Source organism: Rhipicephalus microplus, chromosome 1, assembly GCF_043290135.1.
Source record: "Rhipicephalus microplus isolate Deutch F79 chromosome 1, USDA_Rmic, whole genome shotgun sequence".
In the NCBI taxonomy this organism is placed as follows: Eukaryota; Metazoa; Arthropoda; class Arachnida; order Ixodida; family Ixodidae; genus Rhipicephalus; species Rhipicephalus microplus.
Window position 1 is genome coordinate 275,691,442 of NC_134700.1, and position 19,538 is coordinate 275,710,979.

Here is a 19,538-nt window from a genome sequence, read left to right on the forward strand (position 1 = left end):
GAAAACCAAAAGATTAACTAAGCTATTAGTCCCCCCATTCATGGAATGAGCCTAAATCAAAAGACATAAATGAACATTGCTTCAACCAACAAGTCATTTGCCTTTAAGGTAACCTTTGGGTTCCTATGTACGTAACCTTTATACGTGCTCGAGGTGGTCGCACTCTTGGGGGAGCCGTTCGAAACAACCCGGGCAGACAAAAGAGCGTATGGCCGCTACACGGACGCCTGTTTCCCGTTAGTCTGCACCCCGGAGGCATGCCTATATCGACGCCTCGTTCTACGAAAACGGGTCCCCGAGCCACGTCGTGTCGCTTGGCCGAAAAGCACTGGTTCGCCATGCACCCCGCGCTTCGAGCAGAACAATGGAGCGAAGGAGGTCGGCTCTTCCGTGCTCCACGAACAAATGCCTGCCTCGCCCCTCTATCTGTCGGGCGGTTTGAAGCATAGGGACCCACTCTACTGGCAAATGCCACAAAACGCAAACGAAGCTTTCGTTGCGTTGATTGCCGTTTGGCAATTCGCGATTTTCCCGGTTGCTTTGCAGCCTTCGTTTTCCTTCTGTTTGTGCGGCGTCTTTTTCTTTTTGCACATTGCCCAGTGCTCACTTTTGAAAAGTCCGCTTGCAACATTTGCAGAGCAGAACTTCTTTCGCTTGTCTCTTCGGCTATGAAGCCTATACAGTCGGGATTTTCCGTTAACTTGTGGACACCCTGACTTGCGGGAAGCTTGACTGACGGCTGAGCAATGCAAGCATCTTCCTCGGGGCTGCGCCGCTCGCACCTGGAAGAACTACTTGCCCCAACATTGCCCAGCTCGCAGTGCGCGTCAGCACCCGACTGTGCCCCGCTCTCTGTACAGGGGTCCTCACCTACCGGGCCGGAGGTACTGCGAACTTCACATTTAGCTGCTATGGCGACGCACAAACAGGGCGGCTGTGCCAAGTTCATTACAGATGGCATCTCTGTATTAACAAGACTCTCCAGGCACAGCGCCTCCTCGCCATCACTAAGGCCTTCAGTGGCCTTTGTGGCCACAACAGGACTTTCAGCAGCTAACATTTTAGGTTCACTCGTGAACCCGATGTTCTCCCCAACAGTACTATTACCTTGGCCGGCTCTCAGTGTTCTGGCACCTACGGGCTCTTTGCCCCTTTTGTGCCTTGCATCCCAGGTCTCAAACATGCGCCGTTTACATTCCATTTTCTGGCGCAGTAGCTGGACATGATCCTGGTAAGACTGCTTGTTCGGGATACGGTCGGTCACGCTACTGGGCGTTCTAGCGGCTAAGCTAAGACCCGACTGTGCCACACACAGTCCCAAGCGCTCTTTTTCCTTTTGAATTCTTAGCCTTGAATTTTCTCGCTCCTGTTCCATCAAAAATTCCAGATGTTGCCTGTACCTAATGCGTTCGGCATCGCGCTCCTCTTTAAGTCTATTTCGTTCTTTTTCGACGAAATTATATAACTCCTTGCCTACAAAGCCAAAGGCTTTGCCCTGTTCAATAAGTCTGTCAAACACCGTGTCGTCCATTACTATAAACAGTTGACAACCAACAAAGCAATAACAGAACGTCTACATACTGCACGCTCAGAGTTACGTCTGTCTCCCAGACACCACCACGTGGTCGGCCAGTCCTGTCGCGCGGACGCCAGATAATGTCACACACTTCGGGTGACGCCCCGCCGATCCAACATCGACGTGCGGCAGACTCGCAGGCTTCCACTTTACGCTTCGGCCTGCGACGCCTGAAAGGCCTCGAAGTGGCACATTTCGAATTTATTTGCGGGTTGGTCGACCCGTGCGGGGTTGCACGTGTGGTGATGTAGGGGCCTGACCGACGCACTCATAGAGCAGACACGGAGTTCGATTACACATAAACAAGCGTTTAATTGAAACAGGGGCCAAGGCAGGAGATTACAAAAATAACAAAGGAGGAAAACTGATACGCGCGGTGGAAAGAACAGCTATATAACAAAATGTGCTAAACACACTACAAAAGATACAGGCTAAAGACAAATATGCGGAACATTAATAAAATAACAACAGGATGGAAATCAAAGGAGAGAGACACTAGAAATTAATTACAGAATGATCATGGTGGCGCTTTAGAATTTAAACGTGCGACGCAGCGCACACTACAAATATTTTAAAAAAAGGCTGGTTAAAACAAGTTTACGGTTTAACAAAAAAGTCACAATAAAAAGTTCCATACGGACCAAACCAGCCCTTGGTGCACGTAGGGGAGTTGACGGGTGCCGCTGAAGGTCTCGCCGGCTTGGTAGACGACGAGGGTGCCCGGAATTGCAGCCGTCTCAATACGTTGCGCGGGTCACTCCGTGCTCGCCGCCTACGCGAGACTCGCGACACCGACGACCGCACTTGTTGCTGTCTATACGTCAACTGCTCTTCCGATGCAGTTCAAACCGCCTCAGGGGCGTACACGTGCTCCCGTCTCATCTGGGAGTAATATTCCCTGTTTAGATCGCCGGTGCCCCTTCCGGTACCGGTGCAGGGAAGACGAGCCGGCGCCACGCTGGGTCGTTATAGTCGGCGGATGTCGTCCCCCAACACAAAAGCGCCCTTCCTTGGTAGGTGGGGCCCGCGGATGCTCCGAAAATTGGAGTCGTTTGTGACAGATACAAAAGACCGTCATGTGCTTTTCTTCACTTCAGTTTTCTGTCCCGGATAATTGAACTGCATCATCGTATAGTTCGTAATGTTTATTTTATTCTGACGACGGAATTAGCACCTTCTGGTGACATGTGTTTGCACGTTACGTCACCGTGTGGTTTCCCGGGTAATGATGCACTCTTATCTGTCTTCCGTACAGTACAATAATTAGACGTATACTCGCTTTAGAGCCTATTACCGTTGCAACTGTGATGAGTAATTTCCACGCGAAATGTGGACCCCCGCACGCTGTGCGAGATCGTGCTGGTTGTGTTAGTACCCGGGGCTGGTGGGCGTGGCTGCTGCTCCGTGCGTGTTTTTTTGTTTGTTTTTTTCCCCTGCGCATTTCTCGACTTCGTCACGTGCGGAGGCGGTTCCGGTTGGCTCGTTCTGGGCACGTCTCCAGGGAGAGAGACGACTCCGCGACAGCTATACGATAAGATGGGGGGAGTTTTGTGCGTCTCTCGTGTATATCTTTTTCTGCTGCGCGCCTCAGATAAAGTTCCGCGGGGGTTAGACTCAGGCGCGCATTGTACGGCCGCGCTCTCGACAAGCAGCGGCGCCGAAATTCCTCGGCCCTAATCTTCCCTCTCCCTCCACGAAACGCGCACGTAACGTGCCGTAGAGCGGACGATTGTTTTCGCCTCCGCCGTCCCGCGGAGGTGTTCCGTTTGTGGTCGGAGAGACGGACGACACCTGGGCGAATTCGCCGGCACCTGCGTGCACGGAATCGACGACGCGATGAAGGCCCTGTGGGACACGCTGCGACGCGGACGTCCGAAAGAGCGACGCCCCGTTCCTTTCGGAGACGCCTCTGACGACGACGATGACTGGTGAGGCGGAAGAGAATAACGAGAATAAGCGTGAAATGCTTTCGCTTCTCGCCTCGCCCTGCCGACGGCACCTTTCGCAGCGTGCGCTTCGGGTTAATGCTGTGATGTAGTCTTATGGCTCGAATAGCTGGTGTGACCGGGCGTGCTCGTCTTATTTTCAGTTGTAGCGTTGTTTAATTTACGTATTTTCAGAGTTGCGTCCATCATCCTGTACCATCGCCAAGGTGTTGCATTTCATGTTGTTGTTGTGATTACATGATTTTCTAGAGATTGTGCCCTTGTTTTGTTTTTTCATTGCGAGAGATCGTGCTTTTTTTTTTCATTGTGCTGTTCAGCTTATTTCTAGTTGAGTGTTTTTCTAGAGCGTTCCGTCGACACCCTGCCGAGTGTTTCGTGGTCGTGACTCGTTGTCAGCGGCAATAATACGTAGAAGTCCTCGTACCTGTGGGCAAAAATGATCTTATGAGCATGCGTTCCACAGGTTGAACGCGTGCTCGCGGCTTTTCAATGCCCCCCATTGTACGCCTCTAACAATGTCGTATTGTTACCTTCCGTTCGCTCGTCGATGCTGGAGGCGCAAGCTGGCGATCGCGCCGTGGTTTCATTTTCTGTACTCGTGCATTGCGGTAATTCAAAGCTGACCAGGGCGTCTACACGTCGCTAAGCATTCCGACTCACTCACTCACTCACTCACTCACTCACTCACTCACTCACTCACTCGCCCCGCCGCGTTGGCTAAGGTACTCGGCTGCTGACCCGCAGGTCGTGGGATCGAATCCCGGCTGCGGCGGCTGCATTTCCGATGGAGGCGGGAATGTTGTAGGCCCGTGTGCTCAGATTTGGGTGCACGTTAAAGAACCCCAGGGTGGTCGAAACTTCCGGAGCCCTCCACTACGGTGCCTCTCATGATCAAATCGTGGTTTGCGGACGGTAAACCTCACATAACAATCAATCAATCAATCAATCAATCAATCAATCAATCGATCGCTCGATCGATCAATCAATCAATTGATCGATCAACCAATCGCTCACTCACTCGTTCACTCACTCAATCAATCAATCAATCAATCAATCGATCACGTATCTCGCTGCAGTTTTTACATTGTGATGCTGGGTATCAGAGTGCCGTACTTGTCGATATCTTGTGGCTGCTGCATGCTGCCTGTCTGTCATCGCTCCGTTATGCCCGATATCATCTTGTCTCTTGCTGTGCTTTCTGAAGAACCCCCTCTTTTTTTTCCTCTTGACGGCGTCTACAAAAAAAAAAAAGAACAAAGAAACCTGGACGTGCCTTTACCCACACCTGCCGTTATCGACATCTGTCGCCGCCAACGTTTCATCACAGACTGCTGAGCTTGCACGGCGATGTCGGGTCGATCGCTCTGTGTCGCTATCTGTTATCGAGCGCCGTGCGCGCTTATCTCTCGCGGAGTGTATCGTGAAGAGCAGCACGCACGCAATCAGCGCACCTCGTAGTCGGTTCAGCTACTTCCGTGAAGGCCAGCGTGACAACGTGAGTGCACGTGATCCACTCTTCTTCGCAGAACCCGGAGTGGCGATATCGCCGAGCAAACGCGAAAGGAATTCGACGAATGTTTTGCCAAGGTAGAGGGCGTGTTTATACCTGGAGGTATATGCGTATTCGCATGCTCCTTCTCGCTGACTCCTGGCAGCGCAGATGAAGTGAGAACGGCTCGTGTCGGTCGATCAGTAGTGTAACACGGTTCTGTGCTGTTGCTGAGCCACTAAATAATGCTCCGATAATTCACATGTGCTTCCCTGCTGTACTGGTGAATTAGCGGCTTTGGCGTTGCTCTGCTAAGCACGAGAAAACGGGTTGTGTTCCTGGTGAAGACAGCCGCATTAATATTGTGGCGAACTGCGAAATGTGCAGGTGCACCTATATATCTAGGTTTATGTTAAGTAATCACAATTGGTCAAAAGTAATTTTGAGAGCGTCGATGTGGCATGCCTTGTGTACTATGGTTCTGACAGTTAAAAACAAAACGCTTATGCTTTCTTCGCTTGGTCCTCCAGCCCATAAAGCACCAAACTGACAGTTGTCTCAAGTCCACCAATTTGTGAGTTAATTTGATACATGAAGGTCTAGTTGAATTTAGTTGACATCCTATGGTGCGGGACAAGTTGTGAGGAGTTGAGGAACCGGCCTAGTTTTCTGTTGCAACTCATGTACGGTAGCTTCCTTTACGGTGCACGCATTCGGATATTTGGGCTTAATTCCTGCTTGTTATAAAACACCGATTTGTTGGCCCGAGGTGACCTTCGTCCGCCCCAAGTGCTTCTTCCTCTGCTGACACAGGATGCAGAAGACAATCGCCCCCTTCGTAAACAGAGTCTCGAACGCAGAGCCGATGTCGGTTCTGCGTTGGCAGATTGTGGGCTACAATGATCCCCTAGCGAGGTCAAACTCGGCACAACTGACCTTTTGAAAGAACGAGAGAAGGAACTATGCAACTCAAGTTAGACTCCCAGTGTAGCATCCGGGACGTGTTTACTTGTAGTGCTCTCTCTGTTTTGAAGACACGACGAATATATGCTTTGCACGGTGATGATCGGGTTGCTACTTAGCTTGCAATATGTATTGTTGCCTCCCCCGCATTCCTTTCCAAAAAATGCGACCTATTCGTTATTAGAAAGGTGACATGTACGCAGTCCGGCTCACTATTCACTTTCTTTCTTTCTTTCTTTCTTTCTTTCTTTCTTTCTTTCTTTCTTTCTTTCTTTCTTTCTTTCTTTCTTTCTTTCTTTCTTTCTTTCTTTCTTGCTTTCGTTCTTTCTTTCTTTTTTCTTATTTATCTCTTTCTTTCTTCTTTCTCTCTTTTCTCTTCCTTCTTTCTTTCTCTTTCTCTCTTTTCTCTTCCTTCTTTCGTTCTCTTTCTCTCTTTTCTCTTTTTTCTTTCTTTCTGTCCGTCTGTCTTTATTTTCTCTTTCTTTCTTTTTTTCTTTCTTTCTATCACGTAGAAGGGTATGAACTATCTATCTTAGGGCTCGGTTTTGTTCAGAATGTAGTGCCTTTTTTTTTGTTGACAATTCCGTCAGCCCGACTTCGTGTTGGAAAGAGGCTGCTCGAGCTTATCGCGCCGCCCGATAACCTATTTATTGCTCTGTCGAAACTCGCAGACGCCCGATTTCTCGCTCTACGTGCAGCCCGACATGAGTCTCTCGTTCTGCAGGCCCGTATCATCACTCTTTGCCGGACGATCCGATTGCGTAAATGCGATTTCGGGTCACCCTGTCACTCCGCGCTGTTATCACAATAGTGTTTGTCGCGTACGACGCCACACACGACGCGCGAACGCTCATATTTGCTTTTGCCTTTCACCTAAATAGAGGTTGGATGGCCAGTTACGGAGCCTGGGGTCGGGGGGAATCTGGTTTCAACCTGTGACTTCCTATGAAATAAACTTAATTGCTTGCTAACCGCAACTGGATACTATACAACGTCTTTGTATCGAACAACAACAACAACAACAACAACAGCAACAACAACAACAACAACAACAACAACAATAACAATAACAATAATAATAATAATAATAATAATAATAATAATAATAATAATAATAAAGTGCTTGCTGAGGAGCATTTATCTGAAAAGGGCCATAGGTTGTCAGAAGTAATCAGGAATCTCCTTACTGTGGCATTGCTGCCTGTAATCATAAGTTTTTTTTTGGCAGATAAAACCTCAGAATTAGTAGTTAACGATACCGCTGGCCGTTCCGACCTGCTGCAGAGACAAGGGACGGTAAAGCGATCGCGAAGCTTTTTCAATTGTAGGCGCGACTCTCCGATTACTGCTTTTCTGCAGAATGCCGTGATTCAAGATGGTGGTCTAGTTGATTTGCCGGTGGTCGGAACGGAACGAGAAACTGCCACTGTGTGTGCACTGCTTCGAGAGGTCACTTGAGTAACGGCTGACTTGTGAGCGGACTTTCAGAGAGGGGCTACAATATATTTACTTCAAATGGCATACAAATCGCACGCGTGTAGTGTGTGTGTGTGTGTGTGTGTGTGTGTGTGTGTGTGTGTGTGTGTGTGTGTGTGTGTGTGTGTGTGTGTGTGTGTGTGTGAGTGAGTGAGTGAGTGAGTGTGAGTGTGTGAGTGAGTGAATGAATGAGCTGTCAGAAGTGCGACATCGTGTAGTGGTCAGCGTATGATGCATCACGTGCAGTAGTTCTTAGCAAAATATCCACTGCTAGAGCTTGTAACGGCGAACGTTGACATATGAGTAGCATTCTGTTGTGTTCACAGCATGCAGTCGTGTGCGTGTGACCGCATATATCCGTACATGCTAGATATTTCGTTTATTTGCCTTTTTTTGTGTGGTGCGCCTACGGACTTTTGTATTTTGCGCTCCCCATTCATCACTTCAACGTTGGCTGTCGGCGGGCCAGTTGTCCTTTCGTCACTTGTCCTTTCTACCTCGACTAATGCCATTTACATTGTCGCTCCGTGAATGCTTCGGCTGTGGGTGGCTTGCTAATATCATCTGCGTGGACTTGCGACTCCCGCTGTGTTGATTTGGTTGTAGGCGCTTTCGAAAAATTTCTCCCAAAACTTCTCCTTCACCGGAACCTCCTTTTTCTCGTTGTTTCTTCTTTTTGAGTGGTGTTGTCTCGGAACAGCTCGTACAAGGAAAGCAGCAAACATCTCCTCTCAGCGCATGCTTTGCAAAAGCTGCCAAATTTCTTTCCGTGACGCTTATTTCGTGAAATACGCCGCTAAGGACATGAGCTCATTGATTTCTTTTTATTTGGTCAGTAGTGTGTGAATTTATGTGGAGTTTCGTTTTTACTTTAGGTCCCTTACGCATTTAATGCCGTCAATATATGCTAGTCGCGAAGATCATCATGTTATTGATTCTCTGGGATAGGTCGAAGACTATAGCTGCACGTACTCTGGATCTGCGTGACCAGCAGTGGACGTGACGATTTGTTTGTGCGCCTTACTGCATCTTTTGGTGTATATCGATCGTGTATACGCATCAGCCGGCAGTTATGCGATGACTCGCGTATACAACCTCACGACAGGGCCTCGCTTTCTTGTCAAGGGCACGGGAGTTACGCAACTGAGGTACAGGCGCGCGTGGCTGATGAAAGAAAGGTCCGAGCACTCGCTTTCGTGACGAGCGAACACATCGAGCCTGCGTAATAAATATCCGTTGGCGCGCGTGTATGGCGAATAAAAGACGGCGCGTTCTCTGTTCCTTGCCAGGAAGTGGTGTCTCTAGCTCACGTTGTCGGCAAAGGCATAGGCGTTATATGGTACGTTATATAGAGGCCGAGGAAAGTGTCGAGAGACCGATGAAAAGGGAGGAGGGGGTAGGATCATCCATCGTCGACTGCATGTCGCAAGGGCACACCTCGCCTATACTTGTGCACGCCGCCTTGGCAACAAGCGAATGTTTCTCTCTGCGCGTCGAAGCCATCCATAGGGCGGCGCGAACGCAGGCTCGTACATAAATGTACGCGTCGGAACTCGTGCGCTTGTCTAAGCGCGCTGGTTGCCCGTATCGCGCAGAACAACAATAGAGAGTTTTAGTACTGCGGAATGGTGCTACGTACGCATCACGCAAGCGCCTTGCGTTACGTCGCGTCGTTTGCCACTAATCGGCTTTTAGTGTATACGCCGTATACTACCCGCGCACGTAACGAGCGTGAAGCGTGTTGCGCCATCTGGTAGATCAAAATAGAAGTACGTGTTGTTTACAGCCAATGTGAGCCAATCCAAGTGTTACAGCCAGATTATGGCCATATTTTAAGCCATAGAGCCGGTCGGTGCTTGCCTTCGATGCCGCCATTTTGCAAAACGAAGTCTCGCGCTGTCGCGAACTTGTTGGAGAGCGGCGCGATCACCTCATACGTACGCACGCACGCATTTCATGCGTGCTTACGCAGCGGCTGCGTACGTAACGCGATACGTGCGCGTTGCGGTCTGCGCATGCGCACTACGCAGAACGTGGCGTCCTTACGTACGCAACGCCGCCACGCATGCAGCGTACGCAATACTAAAACTCTCTAATGCGTTCTGGCGCACTCGCGATTGAAGTGCGCGAGCTATTCCGCCGCCGTATGCAGTGGCGACGCCGAGATAATGCGACGCCAAATACGTATACATGCGCGAACGATGGTTTCGTTTCATTATTTTCAAGCTCGAGAGACAGGGTCCCAAAGTCATTTAAGGCCAAGTTCATTTACAGCGCACCACAAACAACCTACACTCTTCACCTGATCTACCCCACGGCGTACAGAGATATATGCCCGTGGTGTGGAGCCACCCCAACACTCTTTCACATCACGTGGGAGTGTGCAGAGCACGACGAAGAACACGACTCCAATGGCACATGGGAGGAATGGGAGGCACTGCTGTCTATAGCCCAGCCCTGGTGGATCAGCCCCGACTGATCCACATAGCTGAACGGATGACTCGCGCCAGTGGGGCCCTGGAATAGGGGCACTACCCTGCCGGACAGACTTCGCTCTTCACCCTGTATATTCCTCGGGGCACTGGAGTCTAGCCTGTGTGTATTGTACACAATGAAGTTTTTTACTACTACTACTACTACTAACTTACATGAGTGTGATTTTATTTCGGAGACGCGACGCTCGATGGCTTCGTGGATGGAACTGCGCCATTTATCAGCATAGCTTCGCTGTATGGCGGAAGGATGTAAGTGATGCAACTAAATTGGCATTTACAGCATAATCTGGAAATATATATGAGCGCTCAAGGGAGACGGAAGGAAGCACTTGACAGGAAAGACGCTCAACTTACAACTGTTGGGCGTTGAGTTGAGCGTCTTTCCTGTCAAGTGCTTCCTTCCTTCTATACCTTGTGCGCTCATATATTTCCGCATTATGTTGTACCAACTGGCCCAGCATTCCACTTTATTGGCCTTTACAGCGTTGTCAGGAGAGGAACTTGTTGCTACTGGAACATTGTTTTTCCTGAATCGCTGCTGTGTGTTGTTTATTGGCCCATGTCACGACCAATAATCATTTTAATAATAATTCTTGGCTCCTTTCGATTTTCTTTACGCTTCCGCGGTGCATAGTAGTAGGCTGTGTGACTTGGGCTCGTTTGTATGGGTTTGCTTTTCATCATCATCACTTTGGGATTAAGCATGTGGGGCTCCTCGATAATTATATGTTAGCGAATCACAATCCTCGTTTATTCCGCGGATACGAACGGGAGCTTGAAATTGCGTACATGGAGCTTCTACCACGCGCAGTTGTTGACTCGCTCTGCGCGACGATAGCAGAGAATGTCGCGGGCACTCAATTGTTTCGCAGGCGCCCGTCAAGCTGAAGGAAGCGTTGTTGCCGTACTCTGGCGCCATGCTCCGGTTCGCGACGAGGGTCGCCGCAGCATGCTGAGCTGTCGCACGGCTCCGCATTCCGATGATGCTTGGTTCCCAACTGCGGCGAGTGGAAATGGGCGCAGATAACGGCGCACGCTAAAGTATACTCCGACCTCCCACCGCTCGTGCACGGGGCGTGCTTGCTCGCTAGTGTGGACATGGCGCAGCACATAGCAACAGGTGGTCGCATAGTGATATTGGGTGCAACGCTGTATGGAGCGTTTCCGTAATGATGGTTTTGAATGAGAGCTTGTGACTTCTGAGCTTCGCGCACTCCGAGCTTTGAAGTGTGTGATCGAATGCCTCTATAACGAGAATTCTTCTACAATGAAGTCACTATACCATAACGAAGGATACCTTGTGCGCCGGCTATATTGCGAGCGTCATTGAGCGCAGCCGTTTATAACTAAGTGACACGTATAGCGAATTATTCGGGAGGTTCCGGCGTTTCACTGAATACCAGAGGCACATGTCATCGTACACCCGAGTGTAGACGGACGCCCACGGTTTCTCCGCCAATATTTTTTGTCGTTAACCTGGTTAATTCGCCTTTTTCGTTATCTGGCGTTAGAACCAATGAAGAGAATGGCAAAATATTGTCATGTACATTCTGATCTTACCGGAGGACAGGTGCGAGATTAACGTCGAGTACAGACCAACACGTATAACCTCACATACAATGAAACCACCACACAAAGCCCACAATATACGCGCGCTGCTGTCCGTGGTTTGGCGAACTCCCAACTCTGGTCCACATTACGTGGGAACGCGACTCGCGGCCCCAGAATGTCAATTATCCACTTTTGGAGACAACGTGTAGACCGAGGCAGTGGGAGATGGCTTGCTAGCAAGGATCTGGAAAGCTAGTTGGCTTTGCACGACCAAGCCTCAAGCAGCGAGCTGCAAAGGCCAGTTGAGTTCTGGACTGAGAGCCCCACCCACTTGCCCAGACACCCTTTAGGGAATAAAAAGAATCTTTTTCATCGTTATCCATAAGGTGTCTGCGTTATAAAGAATTGAGAAAGCTCTGGTGTAGTGCCAACTGGCATCGACACTACGCTATAAACACGATAGTGGTTTGTCATGTTTCGAAGTGTTTGCAGGCTTATTATACCGATACCAACTCTGGGGCACTGTATATATAGGTGTTACCGCCTGAAGACAGGAACATAATTGTGGCATATAGGTCTGTCAGCAAGCGCTGACCCCTTGCTGAGGGCTTCATCCTGGAAAAAGCTGCTTTCGCGGTGTGAAAAAACTGTTATTTTGAGAGCGGCACACGACTTGCTTTCCTCTTCGATATCTTAAGATATCGTCACCAGATGTACATCCTCCTCATCCGTATGTATCAGCAGTGACGGGACCGCTTCATTTTCATTGTTCGTCTGTAGTCTATTTAACGGATATATTTCGGTGCTGCCGTACTGGGCTGTTCAACTTGCCGTTTCGTATATTTACAACTAAACGAGCAAGTGCTACTGTAGTCGCATACGTGTGAATACAGTTGGGTTGGTGTGTTTGGAGGTTTCACAACCATGTTGATTCACGTCGTGGTGTACGAAAACAAAAAGAACGGGAAGCATTCGCTTAGTAGCTCGAGACGGCCCCGCCCACTTGTCTAACTTTAAATAGTCTATAGCTCGAGTTTGGTCGGAATAAAGTGGTTCGATTCTTGTATACAATTGCTGAGGCGCTTCTGTACGTTAACTGACTCTAACAGCGTGCAGACAGACTCGTCCGGACCTCTCAGAGTAATAGAGGATAAAACTTTACTAAACGGCTGGATGCTCGCGGCGAGGGAAACGATACAGCCGCTCACAAATGAGACACTACAAGCATTGTTCAGCTGTTGCATTATGCTCGGGGAAGCTTTTTGGTCGCTATACAGGTACTTTGCGTCTGTGCATGTGGTCTGCGGTGTTGTTCCCTGCCTCACAATGAGCTTGCGTGGTCGCCGTGGCCTGCAGCGTTCGCTCCAAGACGCATGCGCGAGCCCAGCCGGCGCTGCGTGTTTTTTTTTTCCTCTTAGCCATTGTCTTATTTGAAAGCGGCATCGTTGCCGACCCGCACGAGTTCGTTTTCACTTCGCGCGGCCTTGTTTGAATAGGCTCACGTGTGTACACGGCTCCTTGGAGAGAGGGGAAAAAAAGAAAGAAAAGAAAGAATCGCCCGAGTACGAAACCTGGAGGCTGTGGGGCGTTGTTGCTAGGAGCCTTAATGCCTAAAAAAACGTAAACAAGAAAAATGCTCGAGGAACGAGTGATCCTGCTTCTGACGATGCTGATATAACGACGCCAATGCGTTTTGTGCCGCCGCGGTGATGTCGTAATCAAGCCCCGAAAAGCTCCGTCTATGTCAGTGCATAGCTTCGGGATATCTCGCATTTGCAGCATGCTGCAGTGGCCAAGTGCGCAAGACCTAATTCTGATCGATTATTACGATCGCGGTCGTTAGCGTAACGATGAGAGCGATGGTGCGTATAGAAGGAAGAAGCTCCTGACGACACACTTATTTAATTTGTTTTCCTGCAACGATTAAGACTCATTGTTCGCCCCCCCTTTTTTTCCTGGTGTCCGCATTGAAAGTGTCCTTGGCTGCAAAAGTGGATTGGGAGCAGCCGCGAGGCATTCGCGAGTACGTCATGTGGCGCGTGTGATTTCGTGTTTCGGTACGCTCGTATTAATTTCTTGTTTCCCCGCGTCCACGTGCGTTTTCCTCGATATATTATTTTCCTTTTCCCTGTTGTTTCGTGCGACCGTGCTGAGTTCAGGCCTCTCTTCATCGTGTACAGTCCCCTCTCTGTTTCGTTTCCCCAGCCTGAAATAATCTCCCTACTTTTTCTTTTGTAACTTATACTGCTCAGAAGTCACAAGCTCTCTCTGTCTCTTTCGGTTAGAGAGACGCAGTGCTGTGGACATCAATCGTTATGTAATAGGCATTGAAGTTCCTGCAATTATGAGCTTCCAGCAGGCCGCATTGCGAATTCTTACTGGTTTACTTGGAATACGGTCGGAATGGGAATTGAACATTTCATTGAGATCTGAACGTCAGAAGTTGTCGCCGTTGGTTCATTGGTTAGAACTCGGTTGCAAATTTACATTCCACTAAACAGTACAACCAACTGCGAAAACTTCTATATTACTGTCATGATGTTGGGATAGCCAGCTCTAACGTAGCCCAGCTTTTCTTATTCTGCCAAATATAAATAAATAAATAAATAAATAAATAAATAAAAATAAAGACTTGAAAGGTCGCGAAATGTTCAAGAAAGCTATTCTCATCTCGTCTCGGGACATAGCCTCCAAATAAGTGTTCAAGTCCGCATTTGCCGCCGCGACCTGTATTCACCAGCTTGATTAGAAGTAGTATTACGCTGTAATAGAGCAGGCATTCGCATTAGTTGCGTAGCCAACGTACTGTACACGTTTTGCTGATGAGTGTGCGTTCACCTTTTTCGATCGATCATAGGTGGCGGATGTTTACAGTTGATCTATACACCCGTGATCAGAAGTATGCGAACCACGGGAGTGTGTCCAGAACTCGATGTCTACGCTCCACCGTGGTGGTCTAGTGGCTAAGGTACTCGGCTGCTGATCCGCAGGTGGCGGGATCGAATCCGGGCTGCGGTGGCTGCACTCTTGATGTAGGCGAAACTATAGGCCCGTGTGCTCAATTTTGGGTGCACGTTAAAGAACCCCAGTTGGTCAAAATTTCTTGAGTCCTCCACTACGGCGTCTCTCATGATCATATGGTGGTTTTGGGACGATGAACCCCACATATCATCAACTCGATGTCTACGCCGTCTGGTCGCCAGCCGTCTGTTGTTGAGAGCATTGAGCTCTGACAGAATTTATCAGAGAATTTCGCTCGACAGCAGGCGGCTCGCCACTAGACCGCTGAAGGCAAAGTTATACAAATGGCAATGGTTCGTTTACTTTTGCTCACGAGTGCATGTCAACGAAACTTTTTTTTTTTTTTTTCAGTTCCTACTCGGGTGCTTTTCTTCGACGTGGCGTTTTCACTTATTGTCGCCTATATGATTCGCGACAAAACTGAACCGTGCGCGAAGTATACCTGACACAGGCGACAAAAAGCGCACCTCTTCTGTGTGGTGGCCTTAGGTTAAGATAGTACCGATAAGGGACCCAATAGGCAAGGGTACGTTACGCGGGTTTTGGATAACCTATACCATATGTGAGGCAAGTAAGGAAAACAAGGGCGTCCCTAATGGAGCCTAACGTACATGCGTGCCGCGGCCGGCGATCGAATCGAACGAACCTGCTTTCCGATGGCACATTCGATAATTCGATAATTTAGTATTGGCTTAGGGCTATATACGCCGCAAAGTGAAGTTAGGCAGCAGCGTTGACCGAAGCGTGTGTATCTGCCGTTTGTAAATATTTATTCATTTTTTTGCCGATGCCTCTGCGCTTCCAGCATATGCGTGCTTACAGAAAGGTGTCGAGGGGACCGACTGCCCTATTGCGGTATAAGAGCCTCTAGTGCCGGTTCTATGGCGTGTATATACGTGCGAGCAGCCCGTTTGTTACGCTCGGACACCTCGCAAAAAAATGGAGCACGAAGGGAGAAGGGTAATGTGTCGGCAATTCGCCCTAATCGACGAGTATATATATCTCTCCTATAGATCTCGCGTGGATAGCTGTGATCCTTATATATGTGTACTCTCACAACGATTCCTAGCCAGATATACCAAATGTGGCGGTAGATGAAAGAAGAGCAAGACATGAAACTCCTAAAGGCGTGCGCAGTTCATTACGCGACCGTATAACCCGTTTCTTCCCCGAAATTGTCGCGCGCGTCATCTCGGCCATTAAATGCGACTCGTCCCGAACGAAAAGAGAGAATCACACGCGAGAATCAAGTCTCTCTCCGTGCGTTCGAGGCGCAAAGAGATCGTCCTGCGTAGACTGCGGCGCGACTATTTATAGGTGCCGCCACTGGGCAAACGCACTCCAAGCACACACACTCGCAGATCCACACGCACTGGCTGTTGCTTGAACAAACTGGTCCTCGCAGGCCGCAGCCAGATCAGCCTTATATATAGTGGCGGCCACTACACCACGAATGACCGATCGCCCATGACCGCTGTTCTGCCCGAGGCTTCTTTCCCTGACCTTGACGAAGTAATGGGGGGGGGGGGGGGGTTGTATACTGGATTTTCGCAAACGTATCTCGCCTCGCTAGCCCACTTGCGGTGGAGGCAAAAAACTTTCGAAGTAGCAGCTTCTGCAACGGCCTCTCCCGCATTGCTTGGCAGCATCGGGCTATATTAGGTGGTCGCGGGCCCCTAGGTGCTTTGGCGAGCTGTGTATACGCCGGAGAGTGGACCAGAAGCCAACGAAGAACCGGGCCGCGGTAAATTAGAATACCGCCCCTGGCGGTCATCTTCACCGAGCCCCGTGCGCGCTGTTTTCACTTCGTCAGCCCGAGGCGCGAGAACGAAAATAACGGTGGCACGAGTGTGAGGATTCGAAAGCTTCCCGCTGTATATAGCAACGCGCACACTTTTGCCTAATTGTTCTCGCTGGATCTCTCAATTATTCCCGAAGGGCACAGGGTAATTAAAGGGAAGCTATACGAGTCAACCTTTCTGTTTCTGCCTGTATATCTATAGATGCCGCCACGAACACGATGGTGTCGTTTGTAAACGAAATTATCAACTTGAAACCATTTGCACTTCGATGCTATCGTTCACCATGGGGCAATAATGACCTTATCGTTATATTTCTTTTTTTCAAGTTTCAGGTATTCGTTGTAGGGCACGCGATGTTAAGGAAGGTCAAAGCGTCCAGCGTAGCGGCGCGTTCGTGGATTGGTCGCTAAGTAATCTAGCTTTTCGTGTTGACCTCAGTACTTGATAAGGGCATTGCGCGAGAAACCTACGTGCGCCTATAAATTTGGGTGCGCCTCTTAGGGTATTGACAGGGGTCCCGCGTAAACGTAACCAAAATAGAATGTGTGTTTGGCCGGGTTCATACGCGTTTTTACTCTGCGTAACATGACCCGAAATTTCGCGTATATAGAGCGCCGGTCCAGGTGGAATAAACTAATACGGAGCCGTGTACACTGCTGCTTGCTTTGATAATCTATGTGTAGTATTTTAGCGTAAAACGAAATGAAGCAACGAATGAAAGCATTGACGACGCAGTTCTTCCTGCAAGCGTATCAGGAAACCGCTTTTTTTCAATTAGTCCAATTAAGCTCAACATTTTCAGTGAATGAGTCAGCCGGTTATGCTGCTGAATCAATGTCCAATCAGGTCGGTGAAGTCTTATTCAAATGTATCTTTGTTATTTCACTTCATATCACTGTCTCTGTATTGTCACAGTGTGTTGCGTGTCCAACTGGAGTATCTGCGATACTGGTCCGTTGAAGGCTGGCCGTTTCATTTCTGAAAAATTCATCGCCGCTTGTCAAGCTGGTATTTTTGGTCCGACCAAATAACACTGGTCATCAGTTCAAATATGTTCACCTTAGTACGTGCTGTAGTAAAATCCTGTCCACGCGTCCTTGAGTTAATAAGTTGGTCGGCTGCACTCTAAAAAGTTTTGAGGAGTAACTGCGCCGTTCATCCGAAAAGGGCGCTTTACTCCAACAAAGGATGAACTGCAGAAGCATGCGTGCCGTGCGCAAATTTCGGAGAGCAACTGCTTAGTCCTTCGTCAAAACGAGAGAAACGGGAGGACGAATTGCAACACTTACTCCTGTACGCCTAGAGAATGAGAGGGAGGGACGCGGGGGGTGAGCGAGTAGGTTTCCTTTCACTGTTGAGCACTTTTTTACAAAGTGCATTACGAAGTGTCCGTGCCTGGAAAATATATATAAGTGGCCGTAACAATACTCGTTCGTTTCTCGCAAGCAATAAGTGGATAAAATCGCTTAACTAGTCCACAATTACGAAAACACACGCATGCACACATGATCCGCATTCGGCGGAATTCGATGTCCAGCTTGCTTGATCGATCAGATCGTGCACGGTTTGTTTCCTTGCTTTTATTTCCACCTGCGCCGCAGTCGCGTTTATTTATCAGCTGCAACGTTATTTTATTTTAAAAAATCCTCTTAAGTGCCGACATGGTGACTTTACTACTGTGGTTCCCGTACACCTCTGTGGAACACGTTTACCCTTGCTTTAGATATCGCTGTAGCTTCTCGATCGCACTGTGAGCGCCTTCTCGTCTGAGCATGCTTGTAATACGTGCCAAACGAATATGCACACTGTGACGCGTGCGTCGTCAACATTCCTTCCTCCATGGTCATCAAATTGTCGTACCCGCGCTGTTGCAGCGGAACGGCGTGCTGGTAGTGTCGTAGTGTCGGAGCTTTTTTTTAAATCACGGAGACGTTGTGCAGCTCCAAGGCATGCAACGTGGCATATTTTCGCTAAAGGGTCGACGTTGTAACGAGGGCAAGGTTCTGTTTAGCGTTGCTTGAATCAGTTGCCAAATTTTGGACTCAGTGTTGCCAGACTGCCAACAAATTTGGCGAAGAAATTTGCCCCTGTAGTTGTGCCTTCCCCGTGAGGGCTTTGTGTCGTCCGCAGTGCATTTCGCAAGTGCGTGTGCGACGTTGGCCATTTTAATTAATGGAATGTTGCGCTGCGATTGTGCCAGATATTATGAATTTTGGCTATTTGGGCCCTGGGAGTCCAGAGCAATCGAGCGACCTGATGTCTTCAACATCCACTCAATATATTTAAATGAATAACATCAAGAAGAGGATCCTGCAGGTCATATTATATAAGCTGACCCGCCTGTAACGTCACCTATCCAGCCAATAACAAAAATAAACAAACATATAATAGCCCCCCCCCCAAAAAAAAAAACAAGTGCTTCTGAAACACAATTGTTAAAAAAGTTTTGTTTCTCATTATTGTCATTCCAATTTCATCCCCCCTGTACGTGAAGGTAGTCTTCGATGTAGAAATGAGTTGAGCATATATTCAAGATCGCTGCTGAACGCAATCAGCAGAGATGTTCCTTTCGCAAGAGATTGTGCCTGATCACCAGAGATCTCAACTCGAAAAGGATCTTTGAGATACACTTCTGGAAGGTATCTCTGGAGACAGGCCCGTAACGGAAGAGGGAGGGGGGGGGGGGGGACTCGAGTTTTTCTTGAAATTCGAATAAAGAGGTTGTTTTACCAAAAATAAATAATTAAAATAGGCAGTTTTCAAGGTTTGCAAGCCTACTTAAAAAATGTCTGGCTACGGACCTGTCTGGAGGTGTCCAGAGACAATGTCCTGCCACATCCCCTTCTCAGACACAACAAAGTGAGATGGTGCATCCATCTTTTGCATCTGAACTGTGTGCATGTGTATCTCCAAAACACTGAAATTGCCAGTGTCCTTATTGTATTAAATAACTCATTAAGTCCGAGCTTTAGTAACCCATAAGTGCCCTCTCCCTGACAGTGGGGCAGGCACAACCACAATTTATCCCTCCTTGTCAGCCAATGAGAGGGATCAATTCACCCAGCAATGCCTTAATTCTAACATCACCTTAATTTCTAACATCACAAGCTTGGGCTATTTGGATATACAATGACACTATCCACACACTCCACAACACATCTTGAATTATTTGCCTCTAGTAAGCCACAGAAAGAGCCAAAGGCAAGCAAACATAGCACA

General features: G+C 48.6%; 1 protein-coding gene across 4 annotated transcripts in view; it reads left to right on the top strand.

Annotated features, from left to right (window-relative positions):
* Positions 1-19,538, top strand: part of LOC119165123 (uncharacterized) — a 293,343-nt gene that overhangs the window by 143,126 nt on the left and 130,679 nt on the right. For 2 of the 4 annotated variants that reach the window (XM_075895152.1, XM_075895162.1), the window contains exon 1: positions 3,352-3,504. The exons of the other annotated variants lie outside the window; for them this stretch is intronic. In XM_075895152.1, the coding sequence (XP_075751267.1) occupies positions 3,413-3,504 (92 nt within the window). In that variant the 5' untranslated portion in view covers positions 3,352-3,412. Of the gene's footprint in view, positions 1-3,351; positions 3,505-19,538 lie in introns of those variants that run through there. 4 annotated transcript variants of the gene reach the window in all.